This window comes from Thalassophryne amazonica, chromosome 12 (genome assembly GCF_902500255.1).
Source record: "Thalassophryne amazonica chromosome 12, fThaAma1.1, whole genome shotgun sequence".
Classification (NCBI taxonomy): Eukaryota; Metazoa; Chordata; class Actinopteri; order Batrachoidiformes; family Batrachoididae; genus Thalassophryne; species Thalassophryne amazonica.
In genome coordinates this window covers 46,960,268-46,979,298 of record NC_047114.1, presented here as the reverse complement: position 1 = coordinate 46,979,298, position 19,031 = coordinate 46,960,268, and the positions used below count along the sequence as shown (strand labels likewise).

Here is a 19,031-nt window from a genome sequence, read left to right as displayed (position 1 = left end):
CCATCATCTACAGTCCATAGTATAATCAGAAGATTCAGAGAATCTGGTGAACTTTCTACACGTAAGCGGCAAGGCCGAAAGCCAACACTGAATGCCCGTGACCTTCAATCCCTCAGGCAGAACTGCATTAAAAACCAACATCATTGTGTAAAGGATCTTACCACGTGGGCTCGGGAACACTTCAGAAAACCATTGTCAGTTAACACAGTTCGTCGCTACATCTACGAGTGAAAGTTAAAACTCTAACATGCAAAGCAAAAGCCATACATCAACAACATCCAGAAACACTGCCGCCTTCTCTGGGCCTGAGCTCATTTGAAATGGACAGATGCTAAGTGGAAAAGTGTGCTGTGGTCTGATGAGTCCACATTTCAAATTGTTTTTGGAAATCATGGACATCGTGTACTCTGGACAAAAGAGGAAAAAGACTATCCAGATTGTTACCAGTGCAAAGTTCAAAAGCCAGCATCTGTGCTGGTATGGGGGTGTGTTAGTGCCCATGGCACGGGCAACTTACACATCTGTGATGGCACCATCAATGCTGAAAGGTACATCCAGGTTTTGGAGCAACACATGCTGCCATCCAAGCAACGTCTTTTTTTCAGGGACATCCCTGCTTATTTCAGCAAGACAATGCCAAGCCACATTCTGCACGTGTTACAACAGCGTGGTTTCGTAGTAAAAGAGTGCGGGTACTAGACTGGCCTGCCTGCAGTCCAGACCTGTTGCCCATTGAAAATGTGTGGCGCATTATGAAGTGCAAAATACGACAACGGAGACCCCGGACTGCTGAACAACTGAAGTCGTACATCAAGCAAGAATGGGAAAGAATTCCACCTACAAAGCTTCAACAATTAATGTCCTCAGTTCCCAAATGCTTATTGAGTGTTGTTAGAAGGAAAGGTGATGTAACACAGTGGGAAACATACCACTGTCCCAGCTTTTTTGAAATGTGTTGCAGGCATCCATTTCAAAATGAGCACATATTTGCACAAAAACAATAAAGTTTATCAGTTTGAACATTAAATATCTTCTCTTTGTGGTGTATTCAATTGAATATAGGTTGAAGAGGATTTACAAATCATTGTATTCTGTTTTTATTTACATTTTACACAACGTCCCAACTTCACTGGAATTGGGGTTGTATTAGATCTGTTTAGAATTACAGGTAACATCACATGCTCTGCTGTGTGTCATCCTCAGAGTTAAGTCTCAAATAAAGACAACAAAACTGAGCAGATAATGGTCACTGAAATGCTAAATTCGTGGTTCCCAACCCTGGTTGTCAGGGGTCACTAACATGCACACTTTCTATCTTGTCCCTCTGCTCTACCCTCAGAAGACTGACTCAGTCTGTTAGCTCTTGACTGGCTCCGCACACCATATCATCTCTTGGCAGAGCATGACAAATGTGCAGGTTTGGCATCCCTGAGAAGTGGGACTGGGAACCACTGTACTAAATACTTATCAGACAGGACAAAGTACAAAAGCCCACCTGAGACCTGCGTTGTTGATAGAATCCCAAATGGATGGATCCATTTCCCAGAACGTCTTGCCCATATTTTCAAAGATAGTCTGAGATAACACATTATGTTCACAGTTCAGTATCTTTGAATTACATTCCTGGAGTATTCTGTCATAGTTATATACAATGATCTCATTTATACATCCAGTGTTCCACTGCAGCCAAACTGACAATTTATTCTTCTCATTTACATGTTTCTTGTTGTCTGAAAAGTGAAGCTCTGGGAGAATTGCAACAGTGGTGTGCAGCTGATCACCTGAGTCTCTTTAAGCAACCATCCATTTGACACAAAGTCATTCCAGCAGTAAGTAAGGATTCTCCAGAGAGGCACAGTACCAAAGACATCCAGTTATTGTCTTAGGACTCTGATTAGCATCCAAGTCTAAGAACCATACAGTGAGACACAAAAGTACCACTACCCTAAAAATGCCTGTCAAAGACAATGACATCACCAAATATCTCTGTCCAATGAGACCTCTTCACAGTGGTCAATCCAAAAAGGGAGCAGTCCTAAACCTCCATTGCCAGTGGATTCAACCTCATCCAATCAGATGATGCTTGGCAAAACATGTAAACATGGTGTAAAAACTGCCTACTCAGTGTGGCTGTGCAATAGAGTGCACATGTAAATTCAACATCAATATAAGAGTTATAACAAGTCAGTATAAGATTGACAACCTGTACACCAGCATAGGCGTTGTTAACCAGGATGTCCAGCCTGCCATTCTGTTCATGTCTGATCCTTTCAAAGAGTCCTTCAATATCTCTGCTGTTGGTGGAATCACAGACAACTGGTACACAGTTTCCGCCTCTCTCTTTAACCTGTATTAAGAACAAAGACATCAGGTGCACAAATACTAACTGAAACATGTGACTGTTATAGACTAAAACACTATCATCTGATGTGTAATGTTTACTGAATCATCAAGCACACATGGGCCAGAAGACGAAACTGACATTTCTGAGAACTTGGCCTGATAATCACACTGACAACTTTAAAAAAAACAGGCTTTCTATACATTTTGCCTTTCTAATGTATGCCCAGTAAGAACTGCACTGTCTATTATGTCACCTCTGCAGCGGTGCGTTTTAGAGTCTTGTCCTGGCGGCCTGTGATGTAGACAGTGGCTCCTGCCTCGGACAGCTGAAGAGCTATTCCTCTGCCAATGCCTCTGGAGGCACCAGTCACCACACACACCCACCCAGACAAGGCCATTTTCTGTGGCGTAGAGGATAACAGCACATAAAAGGACAGCTCAAATTTGCCACATAAGCCACCACCAGATAGTGGACTATAAATAGTCTGTACTGACATCATCAGCTTGGTAACATCTGCCACGTCAGATGAACTACTTAAATGTTTCTCTCCGGGCGTTTGAGTAAATGTCTCTTGGTTTACTGGTGCATAAGACTGAGATGAATAATGTGTTAAGTCCACAGTCACACGTACTCTTCAGATAAATAGTTTAGCGACTGTTATTTGCAGAAAATCAAAATTGTGAGTGATTCGGACTATACTATCGGGAGATATCGATTAAGATAGTAGTGTGGGTTAATAGCATTTTCTGTTCCTGACCTACAGTGGCAGTGTGGGTACATCTATTAATGACCATCAAGTCTCCTACACTGCCATTATAGGTCAGGAACAGAAAATAGCATACTTGTTATCAAAAGCAATAATAATAGCAAGCAAATACATTGCCAGCTGGTATACCCTGACAAAGGATACACAGCAAGATTCTGCTCACGCTTTCATTGTTCACTGAGGTTAAAAACCAAGTTCCTGGAAAAATGGACATGTTATTAAATCAGTAAAATGTCTATTTCTGTAGCAGCTTTCCATCTGAAGCAGGGGCTTAAATAGCTTTACAGTCATCCCTCACATTCACCCATTCATGCACACACTCATGCACTGCCAAACAAGGAACTCAACTGCATACCAGGAGAAACATCAGGATGAAAGACCTTGCCCAAGGCAAATTAGTCATTTTACCGCCTGACAGGGAATCAAACAGAATTCAAGGATTCAAGGATTCAAAGAATTTTATTGTCATATCAATCAATCAATCAATCAATTTTTTTATATAGCGCCAAATCACAACAAACAGTTGCCCCAAGGCGCTTTATATTGTAAGGCAAGGCCATACAATAATTATGTAAAACCCCAACGGTCAAAACGACCCCCTGTGAGCAAGCACTTGGCTACAGTGGGAAGGAAAAACTCCCTTTTAACAGGAAGAAACCTCCAGCAGAACCAGGCTCAGGGAGGGGCAGTCTTCTGCTGGGACTGGTTGGGGCTGAGGGAGAGAACCAGGAAAAAGACATACTGTGGAGGGGAGCAGAGATCGATCACTAATGAATAAATGCAGAGTGGTGCATACAGAGCAAAAAGAGAAAGAAACAGTGCATCATGGGAACCCCCCAGCAGTCTACGTCTATAGCAGCATAACTAAGGGATGGTTCAGGGTCACCTGATCCAGCCCTAACTTTAAGCTTTAGCAAAAAGGAAAGTTTTAAGCCTAATCTTAAAAGTAGAGAGGGTGTCTGTCTCCCTGATCTGAATTGGGAGCTGGTTCCACAGGAGAGGAGCCTGAAAGCTGAAGGCTCTGCCTCCCATTCTACTCTTACAAACCCTAGGAACTACAAGTAAGCCTGCAGTCTGAGAGCGAAGCGCTCTATTGGGGTGATATGGTACTACGAGGTCCCTAAGATAAGATGGGACCTGATTATTCAAAACCTTATAAGTAAGAAGAAGAATTTTAAATTCTATTCTAGAATTAACAGGAAGCCAATGAAGAGAGGCCAATATGGGTGAGATATGCTCTCTCCTTCTAGTCCCCGTCAGTACTCTAGCTGCAGCATTTTGAATTAACTGAAGGCTTTTTAGGGAACTTTTAGGACAACCTGATAATAATGAATTACAATAGTCCAGCCTAGAGGAAATAAATGCATGAATTAGTTTTTCAGCATCACTCTGAGACAAGACCTTTCTGATTTTAGAGATATTGCGTAAATGCAAAAAGCAGTCCTACATATTTGTTTAATATGCGCTTTGAATGACATATCCTGATCAAAAATGACTCCAAGATTTCTCACAGTATTACTAGAGGTCAGGGTAATGCCATCCAGAGTAAGGATCTGGTTAGACACCATGTTTCTAAGATTTGTGGGGCCAAGTACAATAACTTCAGTTTTATCTGAGTTTAAAAGCAGGAAATTAGAGGTCATCCATGTCTTTATGTCTGTAAGACAATCCTGCAGTTTAGCTAATTGGTGTGTGTCCTCTGGCTTCATGGATAGATAAAGCTGGGTATCATCTGCGTAACAATGAAAATTTAAGCAATGCCGTCTAATAATACTGCCTAAGGGAAGCATGTATAAAGTGAATAAAATTGGTCCTAGCACAGAACCTTGTGGAACTCCATAATTAACCTTAGTCTGTGAAGAAGATTCCCCATTTACATGAACAAACTGTAATCTATTAGATAAATATGATTCAAACCACCGCAGCGCAGTGCCTTTAATACCTATGGCATGCTCTAATCTCTGTAATAAAATTTTATGGTCAACAGTATCAAAAGCAGCACTGAGGTCTAACAGAACAAGCACAGAGATGAGTCCACTGTCTGAGGCCATAAGAAGATCATTTGTAACCTTCACTAATGCTGTTTCTGTACTATGATGAATTCTAAAACCTGACTGAAACTCTTCAAATAGACCATTCCTCTGCAGATGATCAGTTAGCTGTTTTACAACTACCCTTTCAAGAATTTTTGAGAGAAAAGGAAGGTTGGAGATTGGCCTATAATTAGCTAAGATAGCTGGGTCAAGTGATGGCTTTTTACGTAATGGTTTAATTACTGCCACCTTAAAAGCCTGTGGTACATAGCCAACTAATAAAGATAGATTGATCATATTTAAGATTGAAGCATTAAATAATGGTAGGGCTTCCTTGAGCAGCCTGGTAGGAATGGGGTCTAATAGACATGTTGATGGTTTGGATGAAGTAACTAATGAAAATAACTCAGACAGAACAATCTGAGAGAAAGAGTCTAACCAAATACCGGCATCACTGAAAGCAGCCAAAGATAACGATATGTCTTTGGGATGGTTATGAGTAATTTTTTCTCTAATAGTTAAAATTTTATTAGCAAAGAAAGTCATGAAGTCATTACTAGTTAAAGTTAAAGGAATACTCGGCTCAACAGAGCTCTGACTCTGTCAGCCTGGCTACAGTGCTGAAAAGAAACCTGGGGTTGTTCTTATTTTCTTCAATTAGTGATGAGTAGTACGATGTCCTAGCTTTACGGAGGGCTTTTTTATAGAGCAACAGACTCTTTTTCCAGGCTAAGTGAAGATCTTCTAAATTAGTGAGACGCCATTTCCTCTCCAATTTACGGGTTATCTGCTTTAAGCTGCGAGTTTGTGAGTTATACCACAGAGTCAGGCACTTCTGATTTAAAGCTCTCTTTTTCAGAGGAGCTATAGCATCCAAAGTTGTTTTCAATGAGGATGTAAAACTATTGACGAGATACTCTATCTCACTTACAGAGTTTAGGTAGCTACTCTGCACTGTGTTGGCATATGGCATTAGAGAACATAAAGAAGGAATCATATCCTTAAACCTAGTTACAGCGCTTTCTGAAAGACTTCTAGTGTAATGAAACTTATTCCCCACTGCTGGGTAGTCCATCAGAGTAAATGTAAATGTTATTAAGAAATGATCAGACAGAAGGGAGTTTTCAGGGAATACTGTTAAGTCTTCAATTTCCATACCATAAGTCAGAACAAGATCTAAGATATGATTAAAGTGGTGGGTGGACTCATTTACATTTTGAGCAAAGCCAATTGAGTCTAATAATAGATTAAATGCAGTGTTGAGGCTGTCATTCTCAGCATCTGTGTGGATGTTAAAATCGCCCACTATAATTATCTTATCTGAGCGAAGCACTAAGTCAGACAAAAGGTCTGAAAATTCACAGAGAAACACAGTAACGACCAGGTGGATGATAGATAATAACAAATAAAACTGGTTTTTGGGACTTCCAATTTGGATGGACAAGACTAAGAGTCAAGCTTTCAAATGAATTAAAGCTCTGTCTGGGTTTTTGATTAATTAATAAGCTGGAATGGAAGATTGTTGCTAATCCTCCGCCTCGGCCCGTGCTACGAGCATTCTGGCAGTTAGTGTGACTCGGGGGTGTTGACTCATTTAAACTAACATATTCATCCTGCTGTAACCAGGTTTCTGTAAGGCAGAATAAATCAATATGTTGATCAATTATTATATCATTTACTAACAGGGACTTAGAAGAGAGAGACCTAATGTTTAATAGACCACATTTAACTGTTTTAGTCTGTGGTGCAGTTGAAGGTGCTATATTATTTTTTCTTTTTGAATTTTTATGCTTAAATAGATTTTTGCTGGTTATTGGTGGTCTGGGAGCAGGCACTGTCTCTACGGGGATGGGGTAATGAGGGGATGGCAGGGGGAGAGAAGCTGCAGAGAGGTGTGTAAGACTACAACTCTGCTTCCTGGTCCCAACCCTGGATAGTCACGGTTTGGAGGATTTAAGAAAATTGGCCAGATTTCTAGAAATGAGAGCTGCTCCATCCAAAGTGGGATGGATGCCGTCTCTCCTAACAAGACCAGGTTTTCCCCAGAAGCTTTGCTAATTATCTATGAAGCCCACATCATTTTTTGGACACCACTCAGACAGCCAGCAATTCAAGGAGAACATGCGGCTACACATGTCATTCCCGGTCCGATTGGGGAGGGGCCCAGAGAAAACTACAGCAAAAACTACAGAGTCCGACATTGTTTTTGCAAAGTTACACACCGATTCAATGTTAATTTTAGTGACCTCCGATTGGCGTAACCGGGTGTCATTACTGCCGACGTGAATTACAATCTTACCAAATTTACGCTTAGCCTTAGCCAGCAGTTTCAAATTTCCTTCAATGTCGCCTGCTCTGGCCCCCGGAAGACAATTGACTATGGTTGCTGGTGTCGCTAACTTCACATTTCTCAAAACAGAGTCGCCAATAACCAGAGTTTGATCCTCGGCGGGTGTGTCGCCGAGTGGGGAAAAACGGTTAGAAATGTGAATGGGTTGGCGGTGTACACAGGGCTTCCTCCTCACAGTCACCCAGTCGGCCTGCTTTCCCGGCTGCTGGGGATCTGCCAGAGGGAAACTAACGGCGGCTAAGCTACCTTGGTCCGCACCGACTACAGGGGCCTGGCTAGCTGTAGAATTTTCCACGGTGCGGAGCCGAGTCTCCAATTCGCCCAGCCTGGCCTCCAAAGCTACGAATAAGCTACACTTATTACAAGTACCATTACTGCTAAAGGAGGCCGAGGAATAACTAAACATTTCACACCCAGAGCAGAAAAGTGCGGGAGAGACAGGAGAAGCCGCCATGCTAAACCGGCTAAGAGCTAGTAGCTGCGCTAAGCTAGCGGATTCCTAAAAACACACAAAGTGAATAATGTGTAAATAATTTAGAGGTGATTCAGCAGAGGGAGTGCTTTAGTTAAGGCACGTGAAGATTACACTGTGAAACAAATCGTTATCTAGGTAACTAGATCAATCTAACTGCGCAGATTAAACAGCTAACAGATACAGAAAAACACAGCTGTGCTCCAGAACAGGAAGTGATACAATACCGCAGTGAGAGCCAACCACCAGTAGAGGCAAGCAAGAGCAAAAAAGCAGCAGGTTTAGGTGTAATCTATAATTACACCTAAACATCCAACTTGTGTTATGTATTATACGGCCATACCACACAGCAGCAGTTGAAGGTGTCTGTGGTGAGAAGCACTGTTTCTTGGCACAAAAAACATCAATTTTTTGATTATTTTCTTTTTGAAATTTTGAATTTTTGATCATATTTTTTGTGACTTCATAAATTAAAAGATTTTCTTGCAAATTCACAGATATAATCTGGGACAATGTGGGTTTTTGTCAAAATATTAACCTCCTTGCCCCCCCACCTAGCTCTGTTTTTTTTTTAATCTACTAAAGTACATTAGGGCTGTAGTAGATTATAGCAGGTATGTTTTTGGAGTGGATCAAGTTAGTCATTATTGTACAAAAGAAATATTTTTGCCTACTGAAAGGAAGTAAATATGCCCAAATATTGCTGTGCTCCTGGTTGTAATACAAACCAAGAGAAGAACCCGAGCCTTATATTTTGTTTCCTCCCAGTTAGTGGAAATCTACAAAGGAAGTGGTTGAAAACCACAACAAAATCTGGTGACCAAAACTGAACTACCCTTATGTCTGTGGAAGGCATTATGTCACAGGTAATGGTTTTAGGAAATGTATTCAAATCACATAAGCAGTGCTAATCCTGTACAAATGTGTTTGTGGGGGCTTTTTTTCTGTGCATTTGGATTTGTGTGTTTGTACAATGGCATATTAGGGTTGTAACCAAGCAATTCATTTTGGCTTCTCCTGTTTTTGCTCAAGCTTGCCACAAGGCACAAGTATTACACCACATGTACTTCCTGAGACATTAGCTTTATATCCCAGGAATTCTTGCTGGTAAGCAACTGTGGTACTGCTATCCCACCATGCTCCTACTAAGATTCAGGCTTTTAATGAACTCCTGGACTCAGACATCAACAGTGTGTTTGGACCTAGTGAAAGTGTCAAGTTTGTTGATTGACCCATCTCAGCAGTAACATTCTAGTCTTTTGGAGCTCAGCCTATAACGTCAAGAGATGCCTAGGCAGATCTTTTGAAATCATGAGGTTGCTCGACAGGTGTCTGGCAATGGAAATATTTGGGGTGGAGAAAGAAGATGCAGTTCTGGGGTGACAACTGGGGAATGCCCTGTTTCAATGAGTGATCTGGCATCAATACCATCACTAACTTCAGCCCATTTTACTGGGACTCCTATCTTCACCTGGTTATCTTTTCAACTATCTGCCATTCTGAACAATGGATGGGGTTGCTTACCTGCAACATGTCTGCCACTGCATGTTCTGGCCATTCTTTGTTGCATTTTTGTTTTATTTTGTTAGCATGGTCACCCAACTGAATCTAGGCTGCTTGAGGTTTCTTCCTAATATCATTTGCTGAAGGATTTTTTTTTCCCCTCACCACTATCCCCAAAGTGCTTGCTCATGTGGTAGGTGAGGTTTAAACCTTGCTCATGTGTAGCGCATTGAGATAAATTATGCTGTCGTTTGACACTATATAATTAAATGGAACTGAATAAATATCCATGTTTTTAGGGTCCAGGTGCATCCAGTCATACTGTATGGTCATGAGAATTGTGTATTAGGTTATCTAACCAAAGACCTGATACACCTGGAATTCTTTGGTAAGAACTCTATCTGTAGAATCCTTGGGTACTGCTGGAATTAATTTATGGGCAGTTACTTAGAGTGGTCCCCTGTCCCTGATTCAGCGTGCAGGTGCCTCAATGTTGAGGACTCCTGCCACTAGAAAAGGCCAGTGGGATGTTCATGTATCAGCTGGCTGTGACAGATACATTGCTACTTTTGGGTAGGTGGGGGTGTACTGGCGGTCTGCATGTGTGGCTGCCAATCAGGAACCAGTGCAGGTCTGTCCTGATGCAAATTAATAACAGAAAAAAGTAATATTAACAATACTCCACAGTAAATACAAATACACAGGACCACCAACACAAAAACAATTAAGCAAGAGTGAAATACTTTCCTGTTTCAACACAAACACCATAATTCCAGTCCCTTCTCAGAGCCCAGTAACCTGCCTGAATCACTACAGGCCAGAAGTATCAACTGTCATCAGTGACCAATACTTTGAGAGGATGATACGGGCTCACATTCAGAGATTGCATTCCAGCCCAAGAGATCCACAGAAGATGCTGTCTCTGTTGCTGTACGCAGAATACATTCTACAGTAGTGTATTCAATATGATTAATGTTGAGAATAGGAGGGAAGTGACACATTGGTGTGTGGGGTAGATAACAACAATCTGACCCTCATTTGTTTATTCATTGTCTATACCCACTTATTCCATTTAAGGGTCAAGGGGGAGCTGGAGCCTATCCCAGCAGTCATTGGGCAAGAGGTGGGGTAGATCCTGGATAGGGCAAAAGTCTATTGCAGGGCATCTGACCAGAAAAAAAGTGTGGTTCCTGACAGACTTCTTTTCACCTCTGTAACACAGGACAATCACAGAACGCTCCAAATCCACGAGCTCTGTAAAATATGATGGTGCAGTAGTGTTCAGTATTTTCCAGGATAACAGCAAAACCCTGAAATTTCACACACACACAAGAAGTCTACACAGAAGGCATGTTTTTGCCAGTTACTGCACGTGATGCAATAAAACTTCTTTATGTGGCACGGCCTCTACATGATCCTGGATTATTAAACATTTGATAGCTAAACAAGTACAAAACTGGTAATAACCCACAAGCTGTATATCCACTCCTCTTTCAAAAATACTGAGCCCTTACATGAAGACAGTGGTTTGAGGAAGAGTAAAGCAAATCCAGTAACCATGGCACCACAAAGGAAAAAGTCAACCAGTCCACTCGTCTGCAGCCAGCTGCTCAAAACAAAGTAAAAGCCAGCAGTGATGCATTGTTCACAATTGAACAACTCTCAAACACCCAGTATTTTAATGCCTTGTCCACACAGAAACTTAACTTTCCCTATATGATCTTTTTTGTTGTTGTTTTCAAAAAGTGTTCTGTAAACATGGCACTGTTTCAAAAAATATCTGCATTCAGACAAAACCACTGCAAATGACAGAAAAGGCTCTAGTATATTTGCCAAGCCTATATGTGGCACTGTAATGCGCCCACTAAAAATGGAGATGTGGAGCATGCACATAAAGCTTGACGGTGATCATGAATGTTAAAGCAACAGCTGAGATGTTGGCGGGCACCAAGTGATAAACTTTGGTGAGTTCATGTAAAGTCCTCCCAGAAGAAGAAAAAGTTGCAGTTCCATGACTGGCCACTTGAGGCTGGCTCCAAAACACAGCATATTCCCATAGAAGCCCATGTTAAAATGTCCAACTTTAGAGCAGAAATAAACATGTTTAAAACTGTTTTAGTCTCCATAGATAGTTTCCACCTCCATGAAAACTGAACAGGGGGAGTGAGGTGAATGTTTTTTTCTAACTTCTTAGTTTAAGTTGTTTTAAACTACAACATTCTGTAAAATTAGATATGGTCACTTGAGTGACAGTGGCTCAGTTGAACATCTCTGCCTCTGGTGGCGTCTTTAGCTCAGATGCCACTTGATGCTGCTGCTTGCTGTTGTGGAGGCCATGTTTGTCATTTTATTTGGAGTAATTTATCACAACACCTGGAATAATATGGCTTGTTTTGTGATGAAACATCCTAAAGGCCCGGTCACACGGTACTTAACGAAGGGCAACAAAGCCAAAAAGAAACAAGAAATCTGGACTTTCGTTGCCATCGTTTGACCTTCGCGCAACTTCGTTCCTGCAGCTGGCGCTTCGTCAGGATTTCGAAACTGTTGAAAATTTTCAACTAATCCCGCTGAAACCTCAATTCATCCATAATTCATTTTGCTGTAGTTCTTGACTTTTTTTTTTTTTTTTATAATTTGCTTAGTTTGTATAACATTAGTGTTTAGTTTGACTTTGTTCAACCAGCTGAATGTTTTCACACAGTACAAAAGCTGGTTTGTGAGCGCTTTTGTGGAGGAGTTGCAGCTCCTCTGTAGCGGTGTTGGTGTGTGCGGTGTGGGGCTTCTGCCGCTGCGTGTGATGTGGCGAGTGCTGCCACAGTCATGCCATGGTGCTGGCCGGCCAAGAATTTAATCAATTTATAACGCGCCAAATCACAACAAATGTTGCCTCAAGGTGCCTCACACAAAACAGTTCAAAATCAAATTTAAAATAAGTGAATAAATTAAAAGATTCAAATACACACAGGAAGAATTTTTCGGCCTCTCCGCCAGCACACAGCAACCTGTGATCATGGTGTTGGCCAGTGCTGGGTGCTGGGTATTTCAGAAACACCAGGGTTTTGAAAAAAAAAAGGCAGAGTGACAAACAGCATCTCTCTCTCTCTCTCGTACGCACGCATTTCAGGTGTACAGACAGTGATTACAGTTATGGTATGTGAGAGATTTGAGAAATATTTGACGTGTTTGCAGTGTGTATAATTTTGGTGGCGTATTTAGCATGTGTGGTTAGTGTGGGTGGGTTTTTTGTAAAAATCTTATGAATGTTAAACAAGTGCTTCAGTTTTCAGTGTGTTGTCAGAGTTCAAACCAGACAGTGAGGATTCTGACGATAAAGGAGATGATCCCTCTTTTGTTCTGGACGAGGAACCAGAGCAGATGGATCCGACGTGCGTACAGATCTCCACAGTGGGTCAGATCACGTGCTTCTGTTTGCAGTTTCTCCAGGACTCAGGTGCTATGAGCCCCAAACCAGTGCCAAGTCCTGTAACACAGAGACACAGACACACGCTGCTCCAACTGTGGCTCCAGGCGCATTTCGTTTAAAGCATCAAGATCAACGTTAGCTTTGATTTCATTTTGTTCCATTTTCGTCCCTTTTGCGCTCTTGATTCACAGGCTATTCAGTGATAAAGCTCATTCGTCCACCTTTTCTCAACGATTTGTGACTTTTTTACCTTCGTTCAGGAATCATCGCATGCCGTGTGACCGGGCCTTAACGAATCTTTTAAGACATCCCTACTGCAATATTACATGGAATGAAAGTCTCATCTTATTTAATGTTGCGTAGTCCCTCTGAGCCATCACGCCAATTCGTAATACGGCTCCACTATCATCATATCCTGGAGGAGATTCTCTGTAAAGTTGCTGCAGTGAAAAACCTTCAATATCAAGGTAAAAATATAAGGATCTTCCACGACTACCCCCCATCAGTGGCAACTATTGCGCAACCAGCCCGGCGTCAGATATGGCCTGCTTTAACCAGCGAGATTCCTGGTGACCCACAACGGCCTCCACAAATCCTTTACTGACCCACAGAAGGCCGAGGAGTATGCTGAGCGTCTCATAGCAACACCATCGGGAATGAGTGGTAGCCGCTAAACAGTTCCATATTACATATCGTCATATTCCATATCCACCACCTTTTTATTTTACACCACATTAAACTGTGGTAAGACAACATTATAAGGTACACGAACAGAGAGTCTTTCATACCGGACTTTAATTGTGTTAATAAGCCAAAGATACTTGCACAAGTTAATATTCTATATATGCAGCTGTTTTACAATATTTTCTAAGCTCCATTTTGGAAATAGGCCATGTTTTTTGTATCCAAGCTTGATGGACACCCCCAGAGAAAGTAACAGTCTTAGTCTTAGCCCCAGTGTTTTATTTTTTTTTTTCTTGGTTCTTTTGTGTGTGCGTTTTGTTTTGTTTTTTTCTTCTTTCTTTTCCTTCCCGCTAACCACTTTCCTGCGGCTACGTCAGGGTTAGCCTGAGGTGTTTAGGGTTCATATTATTTATTTACCTGTTGTTCAGTTTGTTTGTGTTCTTAATTATGTGGAGTCATATTGCTTGTACTGCTATGGAAGCAAATTTTATTTACTACAATTTGTAAAGACATCTGATATCTATTCCAACTTGTGTGCCAATTTTTCTTCCTCTTGTGAAATGACTGAATTTATACGCACCTAATATAGATAATCCAGTATTCTTTAAGGAGGTCTTCAGTTTAATTCCCAATGTGTCACAAACTAAATTAATAATAGGTGGAGACAGTACACCTTTAGTACACCTTTAGATCCATTTATTGATCGATCATCAACTCATAAAATCCCCAAAGTAATTCAAGTATTTTTAAATTCATCTCAAAAATATGAATTAATAGATTTATGGCGTTCTATCAATCCATCAGCTAGAGATTATTTGTTTGTTTGTTTTTTTCACCAGTTCATAATTCTTATAGTAGAATTCATTATTTTCTCATTGATGCTCGACTGGCTCCATTCACAACAGATATAAAATATCACACATCATCAATTTCAGATCACAGCCTGTTAACATTTTGTTTATACTTGGAATGGATGGACCCGCCTAACAGATCTTGGAGATTCAATTCTCAATTATTGACAGAAAATGAGTTTTGTGAATTCATAGAGGCTCAAATAAAGTTTTACTTTAAAACAAATGATACTCCAGAAATTACCTCATGCACCCTATGGGAGGCTTTTGAGACTTATTTGAGAGGGTGTATAATCTCATATGAAGCTGCCAAAAAGAAAAGAGACAACACAACGTAAACAATTTGAAGAACAGATACAGCAATTAGATCAAGAAAATGCATTAAACCCTACTTCCGACCTACATAGGAAAATAACCAATTTACAATACGAACTTCTCTCAAAGAAAATGACATCAGCCTTTATGTTTACTAAACAAAAATACTTTGAGTTTGGAGACAAACCACACAAATTATTAAATTAAATAGAAGCAGCTTGAACGATTCACAAAATTAGAGATGATAAGGGAAATATGCTAATTAAACCAAAGGAGATAAATAGGAGGTTTTTGTGATTTCATTCCGATTTGTGCGCTTCAAAATGTAACATTGACCCTAATGCCATGAACAAGTTTTTACATGATTGTAATCTATCAAGCATTTCTTCTCAAGATTTGGATACCAATATCCACTCCATAGAAATAAAAAAGACATTTGCGTCCCTTAAAAGTGGAAAAGCGCCCAGTCCCAATGGCATACCAGTTTAATTTTCTAAAGAATTTGGTATTATCGTCACATGATTTCTTCAAATAATGTATAAACAGGCCCAACTGGATGGTACTCTACCACCAACATCAACTCAGGCAACAATCACAGTTCTTCATAAAAACGGTAAAGATGAATTAAATGTAGGCTCATACCGTCCGAAAATATATGCAAAAATTATAGCTAATAGATTAAATCCTTTAATGAATACATTAATCCACTGCGACCAAACTGGCTTTATAACAAATAGAAGCTCAACATCTAAACTACGCCGACTGTTCAATATTTTATACACGATAGAAAAATGTATAATGATCTAGCTATTTTGACTCTGGATGCCAAAAAGGCATTTGATCAGATGGAGTGGGAGGGAATATTTGTTTGAAGTACTTAAACAATACAACTGGGTGATAGGTAGATAAACGGGGTAAGGCTCTTGTACACAAATCCTAAAGCACAAATTCACACAAATCAAAGCCTATCTACATCTTTTCATTTGTTTAGAGGAACATGCCAAGGCTGCCCTTTGTCGGCACTAATTTTTGCCCTTTCTATCGAACCACTTGCGCAAAGTATCCGATTAAATGCCCAAATACACAGTTATCAAACTAAAACCACAATTAATAAAATTTCTTTATACGCAGATGATATTTTATTATATGTGACTACACCCCATTGCTCGATACCATTTAGTCTTGAAAGAAATCAAAATGTTTGGAAAATTTTCAGGTTACTGCATAAACTGGACCAAAAGCATATTAATGGCAGTCCAATTCATCCCTCAAACCACTCTAGCATAATTCCCCTTGAAGGTATCCACTGACAAATTCACTTATTTAGGCACTGAGGTTACAAAACAATTTCCTCTCATACAGTCTAACTTTCACCGTTACTGAATGAACTTAGAAACAAAATTCAGTTTTGGAAAACTCTGCCAATATTACTACTTGGGAGGATAAATGCTTATCAAAATGATTTTCCCACCACAAATATTATATTTACTTCAAAATATTCCTGTATTTCTAACAAAATCCTTTGTTAAGAAGATTGATTCAATTATTCAACCTTTCCTCTTGAATTACAAGACACAGATAATCGCCAAAAAACATCTAACTAAATCTAAGCTGAATGGGGTCTATTCCTTCCAGTCTTCATAATGTATTACTGGGCATGTGCATTTAAAAGTCAGAATTTTTTTTACAATCATTTCTAATACTGCTCCCACCTGGCTAGCTATAGAACTGGAAGATTGTGATCCATATTCACAGGCCGCCCTTGTAATTTCACCAACTCCTCTTGACAAATCAAAATATAGTCAAAATCCAATAATATATAATTGAATCCATATTTGGAAGCAAATCAAATCACATTTCACTTACAAATCAATGCCCCTTTCTTTACCAATCGCAAATAATCCGTCTTTTGTCCCTTCTAATCTAGATCTGACCTTTTGTGATTGGAATAGACTAGGAATACGTTGCATTCGTGACCTGTATATTGAGGGTAAATTTGCTACTTTTACACAACTACAAAGTTTAAACTACACAGTATTTTTTAGATACTTGCAAGTTAGGGATTACGTGTGAAAATATGTATCAGGTTTTGAAACAGAACCGCAAAATATGATTGATGATTGTTTAAACATACCCCATATAAAGATAAATTTATCTCAAATATATACAACAAACTACTAACGATTGCCTCCCCCTCTTCTAATAAATATAAAGATAGCTAGGAGTAGGATATGGGTATTCAAATTCCTGATGATATCTGGGAAGAATCACTTGAATATATACATTCATGTTCCAACAACGCTAGACACTGTCTAATACAATTCAAAATTATACATTGACTTCATCATTCCAAAGTAAAATTCCAAAGTAAAAACTCATAAAAAATTTTCGAATGCCTCACCAGTTTCTGATAAGTGTGATAAGTTTGATGCAACACTCTTCCACGGCTTTTTTTAACCTGTCCTAAAGTTGCCACCTACTGGTCGGATGTGTACAACACCTTGTCAAGAATCTTTAATGCTGCACTGTCACCAGAACCTTTATTAATCATTCTGGGCACATCTCAGATATCTATAATATTTACCCCAGCACAGCGAAAGTTTATTTCCTATTCTCTCATCACTGTGAAAAAATTACTTCTGAGATCATGGAAAGGACCTGCAGTACCCAATGCTAAAATGTGGCTACGAGAGATGTCCAACACTTTACATCAGGAAAAAATAAGATATCTGCTGAAAGACAATATGTCATTGTTTCAGAATATTTGGCAAGATTTCTTACATTCGGTGTCTGTATGAATATTTTATATATTTGTGGACTATGTGTGTGTATGGATGTATGTACTGTGTATATATATATATATATATATATATATATATATATATATATATATATATACACCTCCACATAGTTTACATTCTTGCAGTTTGTTCATTTTTATTTGTTTTGTTTTTTATGTTTTTACAAAAAATATTGAGCAACACTCTGTGAATTAAAATGTCAAGTGCTCAATAAAAATGTTGTGACTAAAGTTATATTGGTGAGTAAATGACCGTACGAGTATTTTATGTCGCAAATGAGGTCCAGGTTGATAAAAGCGGAATTTCTACTTTAATTCGGGTTGCCTTATATATACGTGTTTCAGTGATATTAAACGAGCAGACAGCTGTTCATTCATGAGATATAACGTGAAGACACTCACACTGAAAGAAATACAGGTAATTTTTCCTCCTCTGTTCTGTATAAAACCTGTGTAACCTCTTAATTTTGGTCTCTGAAGGACTTATTTTTATATAACCTCTTAATTTTGCTGTCTGACTGACACAGTTTCAGATAAATAAATCTAAAGTTATCTTCCTTAAACTCAAACTGAAAGCAAATCTCTACAACTTGATATAAATTAATTAAAAATATAAAATCCTTCCTGATGAAGTGGTGTAGAGAAGGATTTTCTTAAAAAGAAGACCTGATAGCTCAGCTACAATTTGACAGAAAGTACATTTCAGATGAAAGCCTAGATTTGATGTTTGGTGAAAGAAACATTTGTATTTCTTCATAATTAATGTAAATAAAGTCCATGACATATTCAGTGACTTGGAAATGTTCATGTTTCCATCCCCTGACTTGTCTAAAGAAAACTGGCAATAAACCTGATTATTATTTACAGGTTTTATCAAGTTTTGGAGATTTGCTTTTAGTTTGAGTTTGAGGAAGATGATTTTAGACATTTTTATTCTTTATTTTTTGTATTTCTTGTATTTGAAATGGCATAAACAAATTAAAATGTGTAAAATACCAAGTGTTCCAATATTTTTGGAGGGCACTGTATCCCAACCTTATGATGAGTGGTATTATTATTACTGTTTTGTTTAAGAATGTTTAATTTTCACTGTTGATGCACTTTGTGTCAAGACATAGTCATATCGTATATATTAATATGACAATATTGAGATATGATAGCCCTACTGTCAACTAGCTAAATATTAGTTTGAATATTAATATTTAAAAAATGCTTAAAGTGACAGGAGGTTAAGAGGGCTGTAATTAAAGGGGTCTGGGGGTGGACCCCCCCCCCCCCCAGAAGCTGAAAGGCAAAAAAAAGAAAAATGCTTTAAAAGGTGGGGTCTGGGGGGTGCTGAAAGGTTTTAGCCATGCTAATGCTCCCCTGAACCATTTGCTCAAAAAAAGTTTGAAGGACCTAAATGACATGGTGAGATGCTGAAGAGCTTCACTCGTTCATGTCTGCGACATATACATATTACAAGGCAACATATACATTATAAAGA

At 39.3% G+C, this 19,031-nt stretch overlaps 1 protein-coding gene across 1 annotated transcript in view; it reads right to left on the bottom strand.

Moving 5' to 3' along the window:
* Nucleotides 1-19,031, bottom strand: part of dhrs1 (dehydrogenase/reductase (SDR family) member 1) — a 34,447-nt gene that overhangs the window by 11,375 nt on the left and 4,041 nt on the right. The window contains exons 2-4 of the mRNA XM_034182470.1: nucleotides 2,598-2,744; nucleotides 2,204-2,347; nucleotides 1,496-1,575 (exon numbers count right to left, since the gene is read on the bottom strand). Of these exons, the coding sequence (XP_034038361.1) occupies nucleotides 1,496-1,575; nucleotides 2,204-2,347; nucleotides 2,598-2,741 (368 nt within the window). The 5' untranslated portion in view covers nucleotides 2,742-2,744. The remainder of the gene's footprint in view (nucleotides 1-1,495; nucleotides 1,576-2,203; nucleotides 2,348-2,597; nucleotides 2,745-19,031) is intronic.